A 23,607-nucleotide genomic window follows, 5' to 3' on the forward strand; every position below is an offset into this window, starting at 1 on the left:
AACCTTCTTTTCTGAAAACTGAACACTACAATTAAGTTCTTCTTCATAAAGAATAAATATCCTCTTCTAGAAACAGGGAGAGCTGAAGGATGAGGTAAAATTCTTAGAATTCTCCTCTGCTTTCCTAGATGATGGAAGCCTCTTTGTATGACAAGATTATGGACCAGCAACGTCTTGAACCAGAGTTCTTCAGAGTTGGATTTTATGGGAAAAAATTTCCATTCTTCTTAAGAGTAAGTTAATACACTATTTAATTTGTTGTTATACTTCTAAAATAGTTATGCCACTCAAGAAAACCAAGATGTTTGAAGACATTTCGTCCTTTTAGAACAATAAGAGATTTTCCTTTAACGTTTTTAGTGTGCAGACACCGTACTAAATCTAGAATACCTTGTTTTGAATAATTTCCCAAGTTATCAAACAATGGTTTGATTTTTCTTCCTAAATTTCTAAATGCACTATGTCTTATGAGCAGCCTTTGGTCATTATAGCTGCTCCCCTGTGGGAGTGCTGTTTACTATTCTTTTCCGCCTGTGATTTCCATAGAGTTAACAGTAGAGAAAAATGGCAGGGCATTGCAGGAGACATAAAACACTGCAGTCTCACGTCCCATAGAAACTCCCTCCAGAATCACGTAAAGAGCCCACTTAGTGGTTTTGTGAAAAGGTAAATGTCACCCAGCCAAGAGATGCCATTTATTGCTAGTATAAACTAATTCTACCAAAGTAAGTCTTCTAGACACTAACGTACCTTGTGGATCATAAAATACTTGACTCTCTTCTTACCATTTTTTACATTGTGCCAAGTCGTATGTTACATGTTTGAAGGCTTACTTAACTCTTCAGGGTATAAAATCTTACTTACACTTACTTATATGAGAACAGTAGTTGGGAGAGGAAATGTACCTCCCCACGTAACTGAGGAGAAGTTTTGGGAATACTTTAGAAATTGAGCGAATTCATTCCAAACTCTCAATCTCAGCATACAAATGCTTTGGTAGCTGTGTTGCCCTGTATCCTGCTTTAACTGCCAGCACTTATGAATACATATAAGATGGGGATACTTGGAGGAGAAGGGAGAAGAGGAAGATTGGACTTTGTTATTTGTTTAATAATCATTAACTTGTCTCACTTTTAAAATGAGAGTTTTATATGTATTTTTAAATTCGTATATTTACATGTAAAGTTTATATGTATATACATACACACTAAATATAGATCTACAGTCCACATTTTCCAAACACCATGAGCAAAAATCCATTTTAGTGTTACATTAAGCATACACTCAAATGACAGGTTGATTGAAGTGACTGTGTATTTTGGTGCCGTGCAGACGTGAGTTAAATCTCCTTGTTGGGTTAAAAGGGAGTCTGCATGTCGGTGTACATGATCACAAAGATGACTCTGCAGATGGACCTGAGGACAGAGGAAAGCTTGATTCTGGATCAAAAACAGAGATAAGTTTAGAACACTTGCTGACTTTGAAAGACTGAGTTTTGAAAGTGGACATTCTAGGCCAGGGCTGTCATCAGCAACCCCCTTCCTACTGTACATGGCCAGGATCCTTGTGGTGGGAGAAGGGGGACAGTCTAGCGCAGAGGGCTGGAGACCCCACAGGAAGGTCCAGACATGACTCTGGTACAGCACATCCCCTTCCTTTCTCGGTTCAAAATCAGGCAGAGTAAAAGGTTACTTTTTCTTCCTCGTCATACTCAGGGTACTGTGTTTACAAATCATAATATTGCCTACAAAAGTATTTTAATTTCTTTTAAAGATCAGAAGAAAAAAGTGAGTTTTTTTTGCTGAAGAACTTGTTATAATGTATATTAACTTGTATATTATACATTAGATTATGTATTTATTTGTCCCTATACCAAATCAGTCTCTCAGTGTGACTTTTAATACATTTTTATAGAGGAAGGGGCCCACAAAAGTCATATTGTATCATAATGTGGTCATATTGATCAAATTCTGAGTTTAGCTAGCAAGTGCACTGTGAAGTATCTTAGACTTAGACCCATTTATCTTATAAATGAAACCGTGATAATTAAAAGTGTAAAGTTGTTTTTTTTTTAAATCAGAAGTAGTTTAGGAGCCACAATTTTAAAGAGAATTTAGCAAAGTAGAAAACTGAATTGGTTAATAAAATAAATTTTATTACAAAGTCGATTGGAATAAATCAACCTATGTTAATAGTCTTTTCAAAACAGCCTTTCTAGATATAAATGGCATTTTCTTCAAAATGAAGAGAAGGGTCACCCTCTATTGGTTTCTAAAGGGTACCACACCTTTCAGAATTATGGGGCTGGATCTCTTTTTAGGAAATCAGATTCTAGTCTGTCCATCAATTAAAAAACAAGCAAATATCAACATTAAAGATTTCCTCATTGATCAATTCCAAGATAATTTTTGAAGTTGCAATAAATTAATACATTTATATAAGCATATGATCTAAATAGTTTTTTTTTTTTACCCTCATGAAAAATTGACCATCTCTTTATGCACAGGATATCTCTGAGTAGTGATTTGTCTAAAGAGAATGACCAAGGTCAAGGATGAGAGATTGACTTTTCATTGTATGCTCTCTACTGTTTGGGTTTTTGTTTTGTTTTGTTTTGTTTTTACCAGAGATATGTATTTCCTTTTCAGAAGAAAAAGACAATTAAAAAAAATTTAAGTGTGAACAAATGTGACCCAACAATTCTACTCCTAGGTATATACTCAAGAGAATTGAAAACATATGTTCACACAAAGAACTCTACACAAATGTTCATAGCAACATTATTCACTATTGCCAAAAACTAGAAGTAGCCCAAATATCCATCAGCTGGTGATGAATGGATAAACAACATATGGTATATCTATGCAGTGGGATATTTAGCTATAAGGAAGGAATGAAGTACTTACATATGCTACAAAGTGGACGAACCTTAAGTACATGTTAAGTGAAAGAAACCAGTCACAAAAGACTACATGTTGTATGATTCCATTCGTATGAAATGTCCAGAATGGGCAAACCCATAGACACAGAAAGTAGATTAGTGGTTTCAGAGGTCGGGGGGTTGGCGGAGGAAACAGGGAGCGACTGCTCATGGGTACGAGTTTCTCTTCAAGGTAATGAAATGTTCTCACGTTCAATAGTCGTGATAGTTGCTCTGTGAATATACTAAAAACTTTAAAAAGGCTATATTTTATGGTACGTGAACTGTATCTCAAAGCTGTGATTTAAAAAAAAATGTATTGATGGGGAAAATGCTTCATTCCTTTTCATTTCTTGACAACTCCATTGTGTCCCCAAGTTCATTTCAGGATATTTATTTGGATATTTATTTGGGGACTTCTGTAATATGCACCATAGATATATGTACATGGTCTTATTTTATCAAGCAAATTTATTATCTTTTGAGTAGAATAAAAAATACATAGCATCAGAAGGTATACCTTCTTTTCTGTAGAAAGTCTTAAACACGGGATTTTGTGGGGGTCCTGATTTCTAGGTAGTCTGTCTTTGCCTGTGTTACCAAAGGATCGTGACTTGGGGGTTTATGAGGATTGGCGGCAGGTTTTCAGAGCCCACTCCCCGCTGTTTCCTTTGCTTGCCTGCAGCTGCTTTTTCTCAGCTGCAGTCCTCAGCCCCCTGCCTCTGGCTCAGATTTGTTCCTCAGGGCATTTGTGCAATCGTAGGAACCTCATCAGGCTGAGAAATGCGGAGAACCTTGGGCCTTAGCTAGCTCTCCAAGCCATGAACCGCTCCCTCTTTCTCCTAAAGATCTTCAGCGCACATAACCCACAACCTTTTGTGGCACCAGTAGCCACTCGGAGTTTTTTCTGGCTGTATTAGCCACGTTCAGCAGAGACAGAGCTCAGCCCTTGGCCCCACATCTGAGCTTGAATACAGTACATGTGGACAAAGTACAGAAGGATGTTGATCCTTGGTTCCCAATTCTAAAATGGGGTGGGACGTGGGAGTGACTGCCTCTCAGGTTTGGTGGGTTAAGTGAGATAAGTGCAGAGTGCCTCCTCGGTGACTGTTCGAAGCTGTTGAAGCTTCATAACCATTACACTGGCCGAGTTCCCTCTTACCTAACCTGACCAGTGAGGTGCTTTTTTTTTTTTTTTAAAGATTTTATTTATTTATTAGAGAGAGCACAAGCAGGCAGAGGCAGAGAGAGAAGCAGGCTCCGCACTGAGCAAGGAGCTTGATGCGGGACTCGATCCCACGACGCTGGGATCATGAACTGAGCCAAAGGCAGCGGCTTAACCAACTGAGCCACCCAGGCGCCCCAGTGAGGTGCTTTAAGGACCTCACCCAGTGAGGTGCTCTCTAGCCTACCTCAAGGACAACCTTCACCATTTCTACCTGAATAAGAGAGAGTCCCAGCCCACAGAGTACTTACACATCTTACAAAACAAACGAACAACAACAACAAAAAAAACATTTAAAAAAAATCTGTCCAACATTTGGCAAGTCCCTGAAAATCCTAAATCTCAGTTTGGGCCAGTAAATAAGATTCTTGGCCACAGGAAGCCGAGCTGAGTTGGTGATGGCAGAGAAGCTTCCTGTGCCAGGCCTGTTGAGAGCAGGAATGCAGACAGGCTCAGCCTTCCTTTCTTCCATGCCACGATCCAGTGTGGAGGCCCATCTCTGCAGCTTTCATAAAGAATGCAATAAAATGCATTTTTGGAGATCGCATTTACTTTCTTTCCCTCCACATTGAGAATTTATCCACTCAACTCTGTTACCCAGCTTATAGTAAAAAACAAAAACAAAAAAAAACATTTAACACATGTGCTCCTTAGCATTTAGAGGGAACATGATTCATGGTTTGGTGCTCTGAGAATCTGATGCCTCTTTACACCTTAGCACACGAACTGGGAGGAATGGCATGTGCTGGCGGTTCTGACCAAAAGCAGTGGAGAGCAAAGTTCCTGATCCTTGCCCCTCATTTTTCATATCTGGGCAAATTTTTCAGATTGTTTTGCATTTTTTTTTTCTGTTATGTGTATAGATGTGAGGCGTGTGCTCACTTCCTGCTGGGGTCTTCTTTCTTGTCTTCTCTCTGTAATTAACGCACTCCATTATGTCGCTCTCATTTGTTTATTTCGCCTCCAGAATAAGGAGTTTGTGTGTCGAGGGCATGACTACGAAAGGCTGGAGGCCTTCCAACAGAGAATGCTGAATGAGTTCCCCCACGCCATCGCCATGCAGCACGCCAACCAGCCCGACGAGACCATCTTCCAAGCGGAAGCTCAGTGTATCCACACCTAGATGGGCTGCACTGCAGTTAGAGCCACGGGCCGTTAGCCGCAGAGCAATTTCCTGCAAGGAAAGCCTCTGGCCCCTTTGCTGTGTTCCCACTCTCTCCCTCTTTCTCACTCATCTTGATTTTAGCTTAGCTCCTTCTGAACAGAATTGTTCTAGTTATTGTCACAGTGTCAGTGGAAAGGAAATCCCTTAAGGATTCTGGTAAAGAATTTTTTTTCCTTTTAATTAAAACTTTTGCCTATCTCCGCCCTGCTTTTAAAGCTTCTTTTAGTGATTTCCCTTAGAATAATTTTCCTCCACCATATCCTGTGGAGAGATTAACTGGCATATATCATTCACCCCCTTTTCCCTTGATATTTTTATTCTGGAAGGAAGTGCAGAGAAGGAGGTACCTTAATATCTTTGGGGAATTCTTGGCCATGGCATTTTGGACAGCCTTTTATGACTGCTATATAATTGACACTTCCATTATCTAAATACAAACAACTCAACTGAAATTACCCAGGCATTGGAGACAAAGGGAATTCACCCCAGCACTCCTTCGTAAATGCTTCTATCTCTTCCCTAAACTTAAGATCTGGGAGAAGACAAGAAAAGCCCATTGATAATCATGGATACCATTTCAAAGTAGAAAATAAAATGCAGCAGAAGCAAGAAATTAAGGGAAAAGATTTTGCTATCCTTCTTTGAATGAGAAGAGAAGAAGGTAAATATACAAGTAAATAGGATACCCCCTTTTTAAATTCAATTAGCCAACACACAGTACATCAGTTAGTTTTAGATGTAGTGTTCAGTGATTCTTGTGATACCCCTTTAATGTACTTTTTAAAATATCAACTACAAAAACGCTTTGCTTATCAGTACAAGCTTTGGGAGAGTGATACCACAAGTGTGGGAAGGCTGGAGACGCAGAGCTTCACACAGGTAAATAGAAATCATTGTCAGAACTGGCCATGTCTTTGGTCATGGTTGCATGGATATTTATACATTATTTTACAAACATTAAATTAAGAGGGGCCATGCATGGACTAAAGATAAAATTGTCTCTTAAGCAAGGTTTAGAATAATATAATTTTGAGTACCTAAGATCCAAGCCATTTCCACCCAACCCCCAACTAAGAAAAGAAAGAAGAAGAAAAACTAGCGATAAATAAATTCACAAAGTATGGACATTTTAGCCAGATACTTTGTCAGAATCACCTACCTAAAACTAGTTCAAGACCTGTAGTTTGAGAAATGATTTGTTGCGAACTGAGTTCTTGGCACCTTCTTCGCGGTTTTTAAAATGACTTTGACCCAGGGGAAACACCAGTTTGTTACCCAGCCTCGGTTCTCTGACACAGCTCAGCTCAAGCCAGATTTCCTTGGCGTTTGCCAAGTCGGGTTTCCTCCTTGACTTTTTAATCCTAGATTTGCAGATCTATGCCGTGACTCCCATCCCGGAGAGCCAGGAGGTCCTGCAGAGAGAGGGTGTCCCAGACAACATCAAAAGTTTCTATAAAGTGAATCACATCTGGAAATTCCGCTATGACAGACCATTTCACAAAGGCACTAAAGATAAAGAAAATGAATTCAAGGTACCGTGTGTTCTTATTGCATACAGTTTCCTATGAGCTCTTTGGAACAAGCCCCACGATAAGTATTTACACAGAATAGAGTTAAGTGATAGAACCAGAAGGGACCAGAAATCATTGAGTCTCGTTGATCTCAAACTCAACGGTATATCAGAGGGCCATGGGATACTTTTCTAACCAAGCAGAGTTCTTAGCTCAGGAATCCTGACTCAGTAGGTCTGAGAGGAAGGCCTGGGAATCAGCTTCTTTGTGACAGTGCTGGTGGCCCTCAGACCAATCTCTGAGATGTCACAGTTGAGCTTAGTCCTGTCACTCATTCATGTTGAACAACTGTGGGGATCACAGGATATTTGTTCTCAGATACAGTAGTCTGCAGTGAGTAAAAAATGCTTGACAGAAGGGGGACGAAGATTCTGAGACAGGAAGCAGTAAGGTAGACGGCTGTTACCTTGGAAGATTTCTGTGCGATCTCCTGCTTTTTCTGGTTAGAATGGTGTGTCATTAGGACTTCTGAGAAGACATGGAATGAAAGCAAACCACAGACTCCCTGCATGTACAGAGTTGTCCATTCTCAGTAGCTGTAATAAGCCTTGCCCTCTGGAGCTCTCTTGGGCTGGCTCACAGCCCTATTGGGGCATTGTACTGAGGGTATATTATCTCTTCTTTCCTTGATAACAGTGACCAAGTGAGACCAGGTAGATCCCTGGTTAGTTAGTATTCCCCCCTACAAAGAATGCAAAACAGACCTATTCCTGTGGGTTAACTGGCTTAGCTCCCTTCATCACAGAGTCTCTACTTAAGCTGGAAAAGGTCCTCCTCACACTGTTAGCAGAGATCCTCTGATGTTAACTGTCCTTGTTGCCTCTGCCTGCCTGTCAGTCCCCAGCAGTAGCTCCAGGAATGGGGCACAGCCCGGCAATCAGAAGGGGAAGCTGGGGTCATTCTGCAGCATCACGATGGGCCTCAACACAGAGCAGTCCTCTGTGCAAGGAGGTCTGATGGGTTACCTATCAAGACAAAGAAACTATTGGAAGACCGTACCGGGATGTCATTGAAAAGATTCATGATCACTTTCTAGTCCTTTTGGAGATTTACATTTTTCTTTGTGTCCCACAAAACCAGTTAACCGTCATTAGTTTATGATAGCGTTTTCATTGCAATTGTGTTCACTGAATAGTAAGTGTGAGATCCACTGGAGTCAGGCACATTCTAACTACCCGCAGACCCTCCACTACGACCCACACCTTCTAGAACCTTCTCCTTTGTACTTTCTACTGTAGCACATTTCCTCATGGCCATCACTTTATCAGTGGTATAGCAGTCCCCCTAGAAAATAATGATAAATCTGGCTCCTTGATCCTGGACTTCCAGCCCTCAGCATCTGGCACCAAAGTGCCCTTCTAGAAGCCTCATCTGTGCCACAGCCCACTCACCCACCCTCCCTCTGGGCTCCAGCAACCCTGAACTTACTTCTCCATCTCCTGCTGCGCCCTTTCCCTTTCTCTAGCCTCTTGCAGGCCTCTGCGCGGGCTGCTTCCTGCTGCCTGCCGTGCTCCCCGCTCCCTCCGCCTGGCAAACTCCTACACACTCTTCAGCATTCCGCTCACGTGTCACCTCCTCTGAGAAGTGCTGTCCTCCTCCCACCGGCTGCTGTGCCTGCCTGCTTCCTTCTGCTCTCCCCCAGCACTGCAAGCATTCCTTTCTCTTTGCCCTGAGCCCTTCCCTGGCCACTCACCTTCCTGTCACCACTGTCACTGCTGTCACAGGGACTCTGCCATATTCCTTGCAGTATATTGTGGCTGACACGAAGAAATCCCCCCATTTTCTGTTGTTCTGGAATAAGTGGCACTATTTCAGGGATTTTGTGAAGTTTATTATCCTCTTGAGAAAAATGAGGCATAGACACAGAAATGGGATTAACAGAAGAGAAATCTGTCATCCACAGTGACTCTTACCAAGGACCAAGGCAGCTGTGGCTTCACGTGTCATGGGGGTGCTCTCCTGGCCAGAGGAAGCCTCAGCTCTTTAAATACAGATCCTCCTGGATGATGGCAGTTGAAATGGGCATGAGAAAATGTGGCACAGTGAGGTCGGAAGTTCTAGTAGGTAGGGTCTGGGAACTAGAATGTACCCCCTGAGGGGTCACATGGCCTCCTTGATGTTTAGCCTCTTCCTCTTTAAAATAGAAAGATGGATCTATGTGATTCTTCATGGTCCTTTCCTCCGTGAGGATGTTATTACTCTAAACCTGTGTTGACTGGCTGTCGATATTACTTACTCCTTCCAGATAAAAATGGCAAGACCTTAAGGAGTGAGGGGGGTTTAAATTGGAATTTGAAAGAACCAGCCAAGGAAGTAACATGGTAGCCTATTACTCTATTTTAAGCTTGCTGTCTGAAGTCGACCATGTAGTCCGTGAAGGAAAAATTGTCCGGCAGCACAGAACGGGAATGATTAACACAGCGTCATTGGTATCTTACTGTGACAGCTTCACGAGTATGAAGGGATTGCCCACAGGCTAGAAGGGATACTAAAGAAAAGCCTACAGAAATAAGCAAACCTGACCAAATTGAATGGCTGACGTTAGTCATAGCTCAGTAACTAGAAAGAAAGGACACTTGGGGACTTAATTTGTTTTGTATTCCGTAGAGTCTCTGGGTGGAAAGAACATCATTATACTTGGTGCAGAGTTTACCTGGAATTTCCCGCTGGTTTGAAGTGGAAAAGCGTGAAGTGGTAAGCATCAGAGCTCATTTTCAAGTACTTTCCCATCACACTTGCTCAGCGGGAGTCAGGCCATATATTAATTGCTTCTGCTGTTGACTCTGAGTCCCCAGAGGCACACAGAGTAAGGTAGTGAATGCTTATGGTATTGACCCCTGTGACCAAGGCTTGAAGGGGAACGTGACTTATCCTAGTCCAGCCAGCAAGAGGCATTCCTCAAAGAGAACTATGACCACAGTAGGGAAACACGGCAGGTCCTTGAGTCAAAGAGCTGGAATTCAAATTACTGTAGGCCACTGGGAAGAGGTTCTCTACCTTGCCTTATTTAATCATTAATCATCCTACCGAAACTATAAAGTATGTATCCCACCCACTCTTCTTACAAGTTTTCACCAGAAGCTAAAAGCATCAAGACGTTGAGAAAAGATAGACTGGAACCCAGATTGTCCCACCTTGAAAGCCAGTCCCATCCATCTCTTTGAGCTCAGTTTCCTGACAGGCAGTGTGAGGCTGGTGCAGGGCCACAGCTCGCTGTCTGACAGGCGGTAGCTCCGGGCTGCTCCTGATGGCAGTGGGGGGAAGGCGGCTGTGTGAGTCTCACTGAGCCATCCTGGATGAACACCAGCTGGAAACCAAAGGGTGTTCTTCTAGAACCTGGAAACTACAGCACTCAAGAACCCTTCAGCTTGTTCAAAAGGCCCCAGTTTGGGTGCTGATGGCAGTTGTATCGGGGTGAGACGTAGCCTGCTGCCTGTGTCGCTCCTCGGGCTGGCAGCACCTTGATGGCAGCAACCAAGCACTGTCCTCCCTCCCTTGCTACATCCATCTTGACTGAACCCAGCCCTGAGACTGCCGTATCCTGTAGCCGATCAAAACCACGAGAGTTGTGAAAATATCACTGAACCCCTTTCTTACTGAGGTAACAAGCCTCCTCTGTCACAGAATACGTAAGAGCAGCTCCTGCCCAAATGGCCTTCCAAGCTTGGAAACCGCTCATCTTATCATGTTCAGTGAAGCTGAGGATTTAGTGGCATTTTCCTTTTACAGTGCTGAAAAATTCCCGTGGCTTCCTAAAGAAACGAAACTCAGTTCAGTAGACTGCCTCAATGTAGTCCCGTTCTTGGAGGGTCTGAGTCAAGGGTCCCCAAAACTGGTTGCTTCCATGGTATACGCTGGTACCTTCCATGGACGAGGGGAAGCTGCTGAACAGTCTCAAAGTCTTATTATGCTTCCTGCTGAATGGGCCCAGCCCACAGAATGTTCTTAGTCATCTTGGACTGCATTAATGATGCAGAGAGCCTCTCCGGCTGCTTAGTACCCAGAATGTTAAACTCTCTGAGGCCTCACCAATGGTCCTAACCCTTGAAATATTACCCCCTACCTCCACCTCCCCTTCCCCCGTCTCTCACACACACACACACACACACACAATATTCATAAAAAGTACCATGCTGATGATTAAAGAAGCATGACAAAATACAACCTTTCAAACATCAGCTGCCTACTTTATTAGAATATATAATCTTAGATTCTTTCAAACAGAACAAATTAAATTGGACTACTTTGTTCCCTGAACACAGCCCACTCATAACAACCTTAGGTCTTTCTCTTGTTCCCACTGCCTGAATGTCCTCACCTTCTACTAAAGTTGTTGATTTACTGCTTCATTGCATGGTGTATAAGGCCCTCAAGATCAGGGACACATAGTAGGTACTAAGTAAATGTATGCCAACCTGAATTGAAATTCCTATGTACAATGCCAAAATCTAAAAGATTCTGAAAACCAAAAGATGTTTTCCTAAGTTCAGCTCCAAACTCCATTGGTAATAAGCCTGACCTGATCTGATGTAAGACCATTTATGATCTTTATTTTGCTTAGTATGAATATTCGTATGTCTTACTGCAGAAATGTTAATGAATTTGGTTAAAGAGAATTTCCCCAGACCCTGTTTGAGAATTACATAATAGACTCCACGTGCTGTATATTACATTTCTAAAACCTGAAATTTTCTGAATTGTGAAACATCTGGCATCAAAAGTTTTAGATGAGATTATGGGCCTTTATTCTCTAAATCATAGCCCCAAAATATATGATCCCATTCTTTGAAAGATAACAATGCCTTCGAACTACTGTTTTTTCAGTAATTGTTCTTATTGTCTTGAGAACCAACAAAAAAATCAACTTTTCCTGGTTAATAAGTAAGCTCATTTTAAAAATTTTAAACAAAATTTTCAAACTACAAAAGAAAGGTATGATGACTTTTTAAACTCCAGCTACATATAATGAGAATATTTTCTCATGTCACATAATATCCATCAGAAAATCATGTGGCTCTACTTTCAGAGTATATGCAGAATCCGACCCCTCTTCACCAGCCCCCAGTAATAGCGCCATCTAGTGTGTGATTTCTGCAATAGTGTCCTAAGCGGTCATGTGTTTCTACCCTAACCCCCTACGGTCATTTTTGTGCACAACATCCAGTGTTGTGCTTTTAAATTTAAGTTGTATCATATAAACGTAAAGAAAAGATATTATGAACATGATTTACCCATCATTTTACTTAACTATCAAAAAGACCAGTTTTGTTTTACCAGCACCACCCTGTTTTATACAGGATTATTTTAAAGTAAATCTCAGACATCATATCATTTCATCTATAAATAATTATGTATATTAACTAAAACACATAACCACAATATCATACATGATCCCATCTAAAAATTAATGGTAATTCCTTGACATAAGATATCAAGTCAGCATTCACGCTTCACCAAGGGTCTATTTATTTTATGAGTTTTGGTTTTTTTGTCATTTGTTGTTTGAATTCAGATCCACGTAAGGGCCATACATTGCAATGGGTTGAGAGGTCTCCTAAAGTTCTCTTGATCTATAGGTTCTCCCTGAAAATTTTTTTTTTTTTTTTTTTTTTTTTGCGTTGCAATTTGTAGTCTGAGCCTTTGGGGTAATTTAACGTGTTTCTTTGTCCCTATATATTTTTTGTAAATTGGCAGTTAGATTTAGAGGCTTGATACAATGTTGTTATTTTGGGTTTTTTATTTTTATTATTTTTTTGCAAGAATACTTCATAGGTGGTGTTACATGCTTCTGGTTGTCCCTTTCTTGTTGCTGTGTTGGCAACCGCCGATGGTGATGGTCTTACTCTATTAGGTATCACAAAATGGTGCTATTTTAGCATTCCCTCTTTGTTTATTCATTGGAACACTTCTATAATGAGAAACGTTCCCTCATCCACTATCTGATTACCCTGAGGTATAGCAAAGGAAGGATAATGTGCTATAGAAGTAACCAGAGAAGTTTTTATTTGGTTTTGTTATTAGTATCATTAGTAATTCATGGATTTATTTTTTTTAATCCACTGCAGTTATTACTCTTATTAATTTTTCAAGCTGTTCCATTTTGCCCATTGGGAGCCTCTTCAAATTGACTTTGGAGTCTTTCTGATAATATCCCAATAGTTGTTACAGAGCTAACACGAAGAACTGGGTTGTCAAATCAGATGTGGGAATCAGCAGCAAACTTTCCTAATAACTTTAAGGCAATCAGGAGCCTCAGATGAAGCGGAGAGACATCTGAGACCTCAAGCCTTGTCCTCCAGGTCTGTCTTTCCCACATCAATAATTATTTGGAATAGATGGAGTCTCCAAGTAGGATTCACGGGATTCCTCATCCAGGGAGTACATTTAAATTATGAAATATTCCATTTTGTACTTCAAAGAGGTATAACACTTTTCTGGGACATTCTGTAGGAAATCATGTCTCCTGGCTTCTGGGTATTATTAGTATAGCAGTTTTCACTGAGGACACAGATACTATCTCATCCTCCTGGCAATTTATCTTAGTCTGTTTACTTGAAGGTTCAGTTGACAAAGGGATAAGACCCAATCACCTGCCTTGTTTTCTATCCCCCAAGGATATTTTCTCCTCCATTAAAGAGAGTGAATGAATCACAGGCCAGCTGCTTCAAGGTCTTCCTCCCAGCTGCCTTCCTGGCTTAGTGGGATGATTAGGTACTCCATGCTCATTCACATACTCCCTACCCCAGACCTTAAAACAACCATTTCTCCAATGACTCATGCATCTTTATAGTGGAAAACAAGATTTAAAGATCACAATCTGGGGACTAGATGAAAAATAATTCCTCAGTGAACATCTTTTTACACAATATTCTTTGCACACTTCTTTGACCGTCTCCTTAGAATAATTTCCCTAAAAGTGAATTGATCTATTAATGAGTCCACAATTTAACCTTTCATTCATGGGCCAACGATGGCATGTACCATCTTATGTCCTGTCTTGTGGGGATAACTGTTCTTGGGAATACCCATTTTCCCAACAACACTTCAACTGAAATAATCAGTTATTTCCAAATAACTGATAAAAATTTATCATACTAGGGTTAACTTTTCTTTTTGGCATTTGTTGAATGCTAGGTAAGAATATATATTTTTGGTACATCTGGGTGGCTCAGTTGATTAGGCACCTGCCTTTGGCTCAGGTCATGATCCCAGGGTCCTCGGATCAAGTCCCACATCGGGCTCCCTGGTCAGCAGGTAGTCAGCTTCTCTCTCTCTCTCTCTCTGTCTCTCTCAAATAAATAAAATCTTTTTAAGATTTTATTTTATATCATTAAGGGAGAGGTCAGTGATTCAACCATATTATATAATACCCAGTGCTTATTACATCATGTGCCCTCCTTACTGCCTATCACCTAGTTACCTCCTCTCTCCACTCCGTGCCCCTCCAGCAACTCTCAGTTTGTTTCCTATGATTAAGAGTCTCTTATGGTTCATCTCCCTCTTTGATTTCCTCTTCTTTTATTTTTTTCCTCTCTTCTCCTATGATCCTCTGTTTTGTTTCTTAAATTCCACGTATCAGTGAGATTATACAATAATTATCTTTCTCTGATTGACTTATTTCCCTTAACATAATACCCTCTAATTCCATCCACATCGTTGCAAATGGCAAGATTTCACTTTTTCATGGCTGAGCAGTATGTGTGTATATATGTGTGTGTGTATATATGTATACATATATACACACACACATATATACAATATCTTCTTTATCCATCCATCTGTTGACATATATATATGTATTTTATATATATATATATATATCACATCTTCTTTATCCATTCATCTGTTGATGAACATCTGGGCTCTTTCCATAGTTTGGCTATTGTGGACATTACAGCTATAAACACTGGGGTGCAGGTGCCCCTTCAGATCACTGCATTTGTATCCTTTGGATCACTGCATTTGTATCTTTGGAATAGATACCTAGTAGTGTAATTACTGGGTAGTAGGGTAGCTCTATTTTCAACTTTTTGAGGAGTCCTCATACTGTTTTCCAGAGTGGCTGCACTAGCTTGCATTCCCACCAGCAGTATAAGAGGGCTTCCCTTTCTCCACATCCTCACCAATATCAATGGTTTCCTGACCTGTTAATTTTAGCCTTTCTGACCAGTGTGAGATGGTATATTACTGTTTGGTTTTGATTTGTATTTCCCTGATGCCAAGTGATGTTGAGCATTTTTTCATGTGTCTGTTAGCCATTTGTATGTCTTTGGAGAAATACTTGTTCATGTCTTCTGGCCATTTCTTGACTGGATTATTTGTTCTTTGGGTGTTGAGTTTGATAAGTCCTTTATAAATGTTGGATACTAGCCTTCTATCTGCAAAGACATTTGCAAATATCTTCTTCCATTCTGCCAGTTTCTTTTGGTTTTGTTGACTGTTTCCTTTGCTGTGCAAAAGCTCCTTATCTTGATGAAGTCACAGTAGTTCATTTTTGCCTTTGTTTCCCTTGCCTTTGGGATGTGTCTAGCAAGAAGTTGCTGTGGCTGAGGTCGCAGAGATTACTGCCTGTAATCTCACATTTAGGTCTTTCATCCATTTGGAGTCTATATTTATATATGGTGTAAGAAAGTGATCCACTTTCATTCTGCATGTGGCTAATTTTCCCAACATCATTTGTTGAAGAGACTGTCTTTTTTCCATTGGGTTTTCTTTCCTGCTTTGTCAAAGATTAGTTGACCATAGAGTTGAGGGTCCATTTCTGGGTTCTCTCTTCTGTTCCATTGATCTATGTGTCTGTTTTTGTGCCAGTACCATACTATCTTGATGATTATAGCTTTGTAATAGAGCTTGAAGTCCAGAATTATTATGCCACCAGCTTTGGTTTTCTTTTACAACATTCCTTTGGCTATTTGGGGGTCTGTTCTTGTTCCATACAAATCTTAGTATTATTCCAGCTCTGTAAAAAAAAAAGTTGATGGTATTTTGATAAGGTTTCCATTAAATATATAGATTGCTCTAGGTAGCATAGACATTTTAACAATATCTGTTCTTCCAATTCATGAACATGGAATGTTTTTCCATTTCTTTGTGTCTTCCTCAATTTCTTGAATGAGTGTTTTATAGTTTTCTGAGTACAGATCCTTTGCCTCTTTGGTTAGGTTTATTCTTAGGTATCTTAGGGCTTTTGGTGCAATTGTAAATGGGATCAATTCCTTAATTCTCTCTCTTCTGTTTCATTGATAGTGTATAGAAATGGAACTGATTTCTGTGCATTGATTTTTATATCCTGACACTTCAATGAATTCCTGTATGAGTTCTAGCAGTTTTGGTGTGGGGTCTTCTGGGTTTTCCACATAGAGTATCATGTCATCTGAGAAGAATGAGAGTTTGACTTCTTTGTCGATTCAGATGCCTTTTATTTCTTTTTGTTGTCTGATTGCTGACTCTAGGACTTCTAGTACTCTCTTGAACAACAGTGGTTATAGTGGACATCCCTGCCATGCTCCCAACCTTAGGAGGAAAGTTCTCAGTTTTTCCCCATTGAAAATGATATTTGCTGTGGGTTTTTCATAGATGGCTTTGGTGATATTGAGGTATGTTCCCTCTATCCCTACACTGTGAAGAGTTTTGATCAAGAAAGGATGCTGTACTTTGTTAAATGCTTTTTCTGCATCTGTTGAGAGGATCATATGGTTTTTGTCCTTCCTTTTATTAATGTAGTGTATCACATTGATTAATTGATTTGCAGATGTTGAACCAACCTTGAAGCCCAGGAATAAAGTCCATTTTGTTGTAGTGAATAATCCTATTAATGTACTGTTGGATCCTATTGGTTTGTATCTCGGTGAGAACTTTTGCATCCGTGTTCATCAAGGATATTGGTCTGTAATTCTCCTTTTTGATGGGGTCTTTGTCTGATTTGGGGATCAAGGCAATGCTGGCCTCAAAAAACGAGTTTGGAAGTTTTCCTTCCATTTCTATTTTTTGAAACAGCTTCAGAAGAATCAGTATTAATTCTTCTTTAAATATGTGGTAGAATTACCCTGGGAAGCCATCCAGCCCTAGACTCATGTTTGTTGGGATACTTTTGATGACTGCTTTAACCTCCTGACCGGTTATGGGTCTGTTCAGGTTTTCTATTTCTTCTGTTTCGGTTTTGGTAGTTTATACATCTCTAGGAATGCATCCATTTCTTCCAGATTGCCTAATTTGTTGGCATATAGTTGCTCATAATATGTTTTTATAGTTGTTTGTATTTCTTCAGTGTTGGTTGTGATCTCTCCTCTTTCAGTCATTATTTTATTTATTTGGGTCTTTTCTCTTTTTTTTTTGATAAGTCTGGCCAGGGGTTTAGCAATCTTATTAATTCTTTCAAAGGACCAGCTCCTAGTTTCATTGATCTGTTCTACTGTTCTTTTGGTTTCTGTTTCATTGATTGCTGCTATAATCTTCATCATTTGTTTTCTCCTGCTGGGTTTAAGCTGTATTTGCTGTTCTTTCCCCCAGCTCCTTTAGGTGTAAGGTTAGGTTATGTATTTGAGACCTTTCTTGCTTCTTGAGAAACTTGTATTGCTATATATATCTCTCTCCTGGATCACCTGAAATAATTGTGTTTTCATTTGCAATTTCCTGGTTGACCCATTCATTCATTAGTAGGATGCTCTTTAGCCTCTATGTATTTGAGTTCTTTCCAAATTTCCTGTTGTAATTGAGTTCAAGTTTCAAAGCATCGTGGTCTGAAAATATGCAGGGAATGATCCCAATCTTTTCATACCAGTTGGGACCTGATTTCTGACCCAGTATGTGATCTGGTCTGGAGAATGTTCCAGGTGCACTTGAGAAGAATATGTGTTCTGCTGCTTTAGATTGGAATGGTCTGAATATATCTGTGAAGTCCATCTGGTCCAAAGTGTCATTCAAAGCTCTTGTTTCCTTGTTGATCTTCTGTTTAGATTATCTGTCCATTGCAGTGAGTGGGGTGTTAAAGTCCCCTACTATTATTGTAGTATTATCAATGTGTTTCTTTAATTTTGTTATTAATTGGTTTATATAATTGGCTGGTTCCATGTTAGGACCATAAATAAGTACAACTGTTAAAGCTTATTGGATAGACACTTTAATTATGATATAGTGTCCTTCCTCATCTCTTATTAAAGTCTTTGGTTTAAAGTCTAATTTTTCTGATATAAGGATTACCACCCCAGCTTTCTTTTGATGTCCATTAGCATGGTAAATGGTTTTCAACCCCCTCACTTTCAATCTGGAGGTGTCTTTGGGTCTAAAATGAGTCTCTTACAGATAGCAGAGTGATGGTTCTTGCTTTTTTATCCAATCTGGTACCCTTTGTCTTTTGGTTGGGGCATTTAGGTCATTTACATTCAGAGTAACTATTGAAAGATACGAATTTAGTCTTTGTATTACTTTACAGAGTCACTGTTTCTGTATATTGTCTCTGTTCCTTTCTGGTCTATGTTACTTTAGGGCTCTCTCTTCACTTAAAGGTTACCTTTTAATATTTCTTACAGGGCTGGTTTGGTGATCACAAATTCTTTTAGTTTCTATTTGTCCTGGAAACTTTTTATCTCTCCTTCTCTTTTGAATGACAATGTAGCTGAATAAAGTCTTCTTGGCTGCATATTTTCCTCATTTAGCACCCTGTATATATCATTCCAGTCCTTTCTGGCCTGCCACGTCTCTGTGGACAGGTCTGCTGCCAGCCTAATGTTTCTACCCTTGTAGGTTACAGACCTCTTGTCCTGAGCTGCTTTCAGGATTTTTCTCTTTGTCTTTAAGATTTGCAAGTTTCCCTATTATATGGTGGGATGTTGACCTATTTTTATTGATTTTGAAGGGTGTTCTCTGTGCCTCCTGGACTTGAATGCCTGTTTCCTTCCGCAAAATAAGGAAGTCCTCCACTATAATTTGCTCTAGTATACCTTCTGGCCACCCCACCCTCCACTGTCCTCTTTTTCTGGCATCCCAATTATTCTAATATAGTTTCAGTTTATTGTATCACTTGTCTCTCGAATTCTCCCCTCATGATCTAGTAGTTATCTTTTTTCAGCTTCTTTATTATCCATAATTTTGTCTTCTATATCACTAATTCTGTCTTCTGCTTCATTTATCCTAGTTAGTGGCTCCATTTTCCATCTCCATTTTCCATTGCCTCTCATTAATAGCCTTTTTGATTTTGATTTTGATTTTGACTTGGTTAGATTTTAGTTATTTTATTTCTCTAGAAAGGGATTCTCTAGTGTCTTCTATGCTTTTTTCAAGACCAGCTAGAATCTTTGTAGCTGTTATTCTGAACTCTAGTTCTGACATCTTACTTATATCCATACTGAGTAGGTCTCTGGCAGTCAGTACCGCCTCTTGTTCTCTTTGTTGAGGTGAGTTTTTCCATCTTGTTATTCTGTCCAGAGAAGAATAGATGAATAAGAGAACAAAATACTAAAATGGCAACAACAACCCCAGAGAATTAGACACTAAACAAATCAGAAGAGAGCTGAAATCAAAAAAGATAAAATAATAACTTTTTTTTTTTAAGAGAATGTGATCAGACAAGTGAACAGAACAAAGCAATACACTATATCCTTAGTGTATTTTGGTCTGTTTGTTAGAAGAAACTGCATCTCAAAATTGTAAAGAAAGAAAAACATACAGATACAAAAAGAAAATTAAATGCAATAAAAGTACAGAATGTAACTCTGAAAATGAAAATTTAAAAAGATTTTTTAAAAGGAGTTGATAAAGTAGGAAATTAATGGAAAAAGGAAGGAGAAAAAAATTAAAATTGAAATAGTAAAGAATCATGGGGAAAATACCATGAATTCTATATACAGTTTTCCCCTACCACTGTAGTTTTGCAGTTCTCTGTGATCAGTAAACTTGGTCTTAGCCCCTTCTGGGGGAGGGGCCTGTTGTGCTGATTCTCAGGTCTCTTTTCCCTGGGCAGCATTATACCACCCTTGTCAGTGGCCAGACAAAGTAAGTGGTTCCAGACTTCTCAAAGTGGCTTTTGTTCCCTGAAGGCTTTCTGTGCTGGCTTAAGAGGATGAGAATGAAAATGGTGACTTCCCAATCTCCAGTGCCAGAACCAAAGCTCAGGGTCCCATTCAGCAGTGCACTTTCAGGGAAAAGCAGTCAGTCACTCCTATCCCCCTGGTCTCCACGCACACTCCGTGCTCACCCAACCTGTGACTGAGTGTTTCGATCTCAGGTGTGTGACCCCTTTTTGAGTCTGCAAACCCCGTAGGCTCCTGCGATACATACTTGCACCACTCCTCCCCAGGGGAGGAAGGGGGTTCTTACCACAGTTCTGCTGCTTGCTGGGCCCCTGCTCAGAGAGCAGTCACCAGACTGTGCTCCTGTTTGCAGTATATGGCAGCACCAAGCTCATAGCCCACTCCTAGGCTTGCTAACTACAGCCGGCTTCCCTGCTCCGATGCCTGGGAGCTCTGCTCCACTGGTCACCTGATCTTCCTTTGACTCCGGGGATCCTGAGACCACACTCTCCCTCATAGGATTTTGCCCTGCTTTCAGGCAGAGACATCCTTCACCATAGCAGACTTAAAGTTCCGATTTTGTGCTCGCCTGCTATGTCACTTCCCAGTAGCTCCATAGGCTTCCCCTCCCCCAGTTTATCTTCCAAAATATCCCTTCAGATTTGCTTCTCAGCACCTCCTACCTTGCAGAAAGTGGTCGCTTTTCTATTTGTAGAATTGTAGCAATTCTTTTCTTAGATCTCCGGTTGAGTTCACAGGTGTTCAGAGTGATTTGATAGATAACTAGCTGAATCCCTGGGACCAGAGGAAACTAAGGTCTCCTTCTCCACCATCTTGGACTATTCTCCCATTTTGTTTTCTTTTTAAATTTTTTTCATATTAGTAGCATTTGAATTTATAAAGATGAGCATGATTTTTTTTTAACCATTGGCCAAAACACGTATAAAATTTTCCATCTTAATTATTTTTAAGTGTACAGTACAACAGAGTTAACTATGTGTGCATTCTTACGCAACAGATCAGTTTCATCTCACAAAATGAAAACTCTATACCCACTGAACGTTTCCCCTCTTCCTCCTCCCCAGCCCCTGCCAACCACTGTCCTGCTTTCTAAGATGTCTTTTTAACTTTCAGTCCATCCGAGTCCTCAGCCTTTTACTTTCTGGTTCAGCTTTTGTGCTTATAAAACAAATGTTTATTGTCACAAATAAATACCCACTTGCCAGCGCTCAGTCAGGGAACATTGCTACTAGCACCCTAGAGGCTTTTCATGTACCCCTTTCTAGTGACGACTCGCTCCCTTTCTCTTACATCACCACTGTCCTCACTTTTATGGTATCCATTCCCTTTCTTGGTTGATCCTCTAACTTTGTTTCCCTAAAACAAGTCAATTTAGTTTTGCGTGATTCCAAACTTTATGTAACAGTATCATAGTGTGTGTATTCTGATTTGGTTCTGTCACTCAGTATTATTTGTAATGTTAGTCCATGTTATTACCTGTGACTGAAGTTTGTTTGCATTGCTGGGTGCTATTCCATTGTGTGAACATACCATGATATATTTATGCATTCTCTTATCAACAGACAGGGATTTTTGAGACATTTATGACCTTTTTTTTTTTTAAAGATTTTATTCATTTATTTGGTAGAGAGATCACAAGCAGGCAGAGAGGCAGGCAGAGAGAGAGGAGGAAGCAGGCTCCCTGCTGAGCAGAGAGCCCGACGCGGGGCTCGATCCCAGGACTCCGAGATCATGACCTGAGCCGAAGGCAGCGGCCTAACCCGCTGAGCCACCCAGGCGCCCCATTTATGACCATTTTTGTACACACATTTTCTTCACACACATCTACATACATCTCCTACTCCACTTTTTTTTTCCAGATATAGGCCTACATAGAACTGCATGTAGGACCATGAAATATAGAAAGAAATCATTAACTTTAGTAGATAATGCCAGACTGTTTTCCAAAGTGATTGAAACGATTTGAACTACCAACAGCCAAAATTGAGAGAGTCTAGTAACACATTCTCACCATCATTTGCTGTTGTCCTATATTTTTTTTTTGTCATTTAGTGAGTGTTTAGTAGTATATTACTGTGGTATCATTTTTTATGTTGTTGATCACAAGTAAGGTTCCACACCTTTTTATGTATTTACTGGCCATTTGGATTTCTTCCTTTGTAAAGTATCCATGTAGATGTTTTGATTACTGTGGTGGTGTTTTTCATGTTGTTGATCACAAGTGAGGTTCCACACCTTTTCATGTATTTACTGACCATTTGGATTTCTTCCTTTATAAAGTGTCCACGTAGAGGCTTTGCTCATTTTTTTACTGGGTCATTTGCCATTTGCCATCTTGTTTTTGAGAGTTCATTATATATTCTGGACATAGGCTCTTTGATGGTTTTATATGTTATAAATATCTTCTCCTTTCTTGCTTATCTTTCCTTCTCTTCATAATGCCTCCTAATGAATGTATAATCTTAATTTTGACATAGTCAAATTAGTCTAGTACTTTTCAGTGTTGTTTGAAGATGATGTAAGTGACCTTTAAAAATCCAATTTGTTTCCTTAACTGGAAAAAACCAATATTTAAATGTGCTTATTGTAAGCTTGAATTCTTTACAGCTAAGAACTTGGCAAACCTTCTCTTCAAAGAGAATGTCAATGACAGTAATGGCCACAATGTTCAACATTTGAAGAACACTTTCATCATTTTCACATTTAGGTTCCCCATATAACCTAGAATTTTTAAATCATTATAATTCTGTTTGGCTCTCCTTCAACAAATAGATCCTACAGCATATACGATTATCTTATTTTCCATAACTCCCAACCGAGTACCATCCTGTGCTACCTTATGGTGCTGTTATATGTGCATATGGGGTCCATATGGGCATATGTCCCATCTTTCCAACTGGGCTGAAACTCCTTGACATCAGAGGATTTGTAAATGCATCTTTGTATCTCCTGTGATGCTCTGCATTAAGTAAGCAACTAAAAAGGTGATAATAATATGCAGGGCCCCTGAATATTTAGTCCTTCAAAAGAAAAGAAAAATGAGTTTTAACAGACATAAGATCCTCAGATTTTCTTTTAAGGATTACATGGCTTCTTGCAGTGCTAATATAGAGTTGATGGTTGTTGATTATCCCTGCCACGTTTCAACCACTCAGTATAATCACCTTCACTTTCCAGACCTTTAAATGAACAGCTGATTTGTCTTCCACATCCTTGTCTAGTTTACTGTATGACCCCTGGTGGAGACACTGATTGGAGCCAAGGGCGAGCACAGATAATTCAGAGCATGGATAATCTACTTTCTTCTTAAATGTCACAAAATCCAAAATATGTTTATGTGTATTTGCTTCTCAGGTAGAAATGAGTCCTCTGGAAAATGCAATTGAAGTGTTGGAAAATAAGAATCAGCAGCTGAAGACTCTGATTAGTCAGTGTCAGACAAGACAGATGCAGAATATTAATCCCTTGACCATGTGCCTGAATGGAGTTATAGATGCTGCGGTTAATGGTGGAGTTTCCAGGTATCAAGAGGTAAGGATTAGGTATTATTGTTTGAAAGTTTTTAAATTGATTTTTTAGGGCCTCAGAAGTCTTTTTTCAAAATAAATACACAAATCCCCATGCTAATATAGGGTTACAATTGACACAGAGTTCTTGGTTAAATAGAGGAAACAGTTATTTGCGATGCACACTTAGTT

At 39.9% G+C, this 23,607-nt stretch overlaps 1 protein-coding gene across 3 annotated transcripts in view; it reads left to right on the top strand.

The window, feature by feature from the left end:
• Positions 1-23,607, top strand: part of DOCK4 (dedicator of cytokinesis 4) — a 428,176-nt gene that overhangs the window by 384,301 nt on the left and 20,268 nt on the right. For all 3 annotated transcript variants that reach the window (XM_032871243.1, XM_032871262.1, XM_032871253.1), the window contains 5 exons: positions 129-233; positions 5,113-5,254; positions 6,676-6,842; positions 9,489-9,575; positions 23,264-23,440. In XM_032871243.1, coding sequence (XP_032727134.1) covers positions 129-233; positions 5,113-5,254; positions 6,676-6,842; positions 9,489-9,575; positions 23,264-23,440 — 678 coding nt within the window. The remainder of the gene's footprint in view (positions 1-128; positions 234-5,112; positions 5,255-6,675; positions 6,843-9,488; positions 9,576-23,263; positions 23,441-23,607) is intronic.

The sequence above is a fragment of the Lontra canadensis genome, unplaced genomic scaffold (genome assembly GCF_010015895.1).
Source record: "Lontra canadensis isolate GAN:19392208 unplaced genomic scaffold, GSC_riverotter_1.0 scaffold2, whole genome shotgun sequence".
Classification (NCBI taxonomy): domain Eukaryota; kingdom Metazoa; phylum Chordata; class Mammalia; order Carnivora; family Mustelidae; genus Lontra; species Lontra canadensis.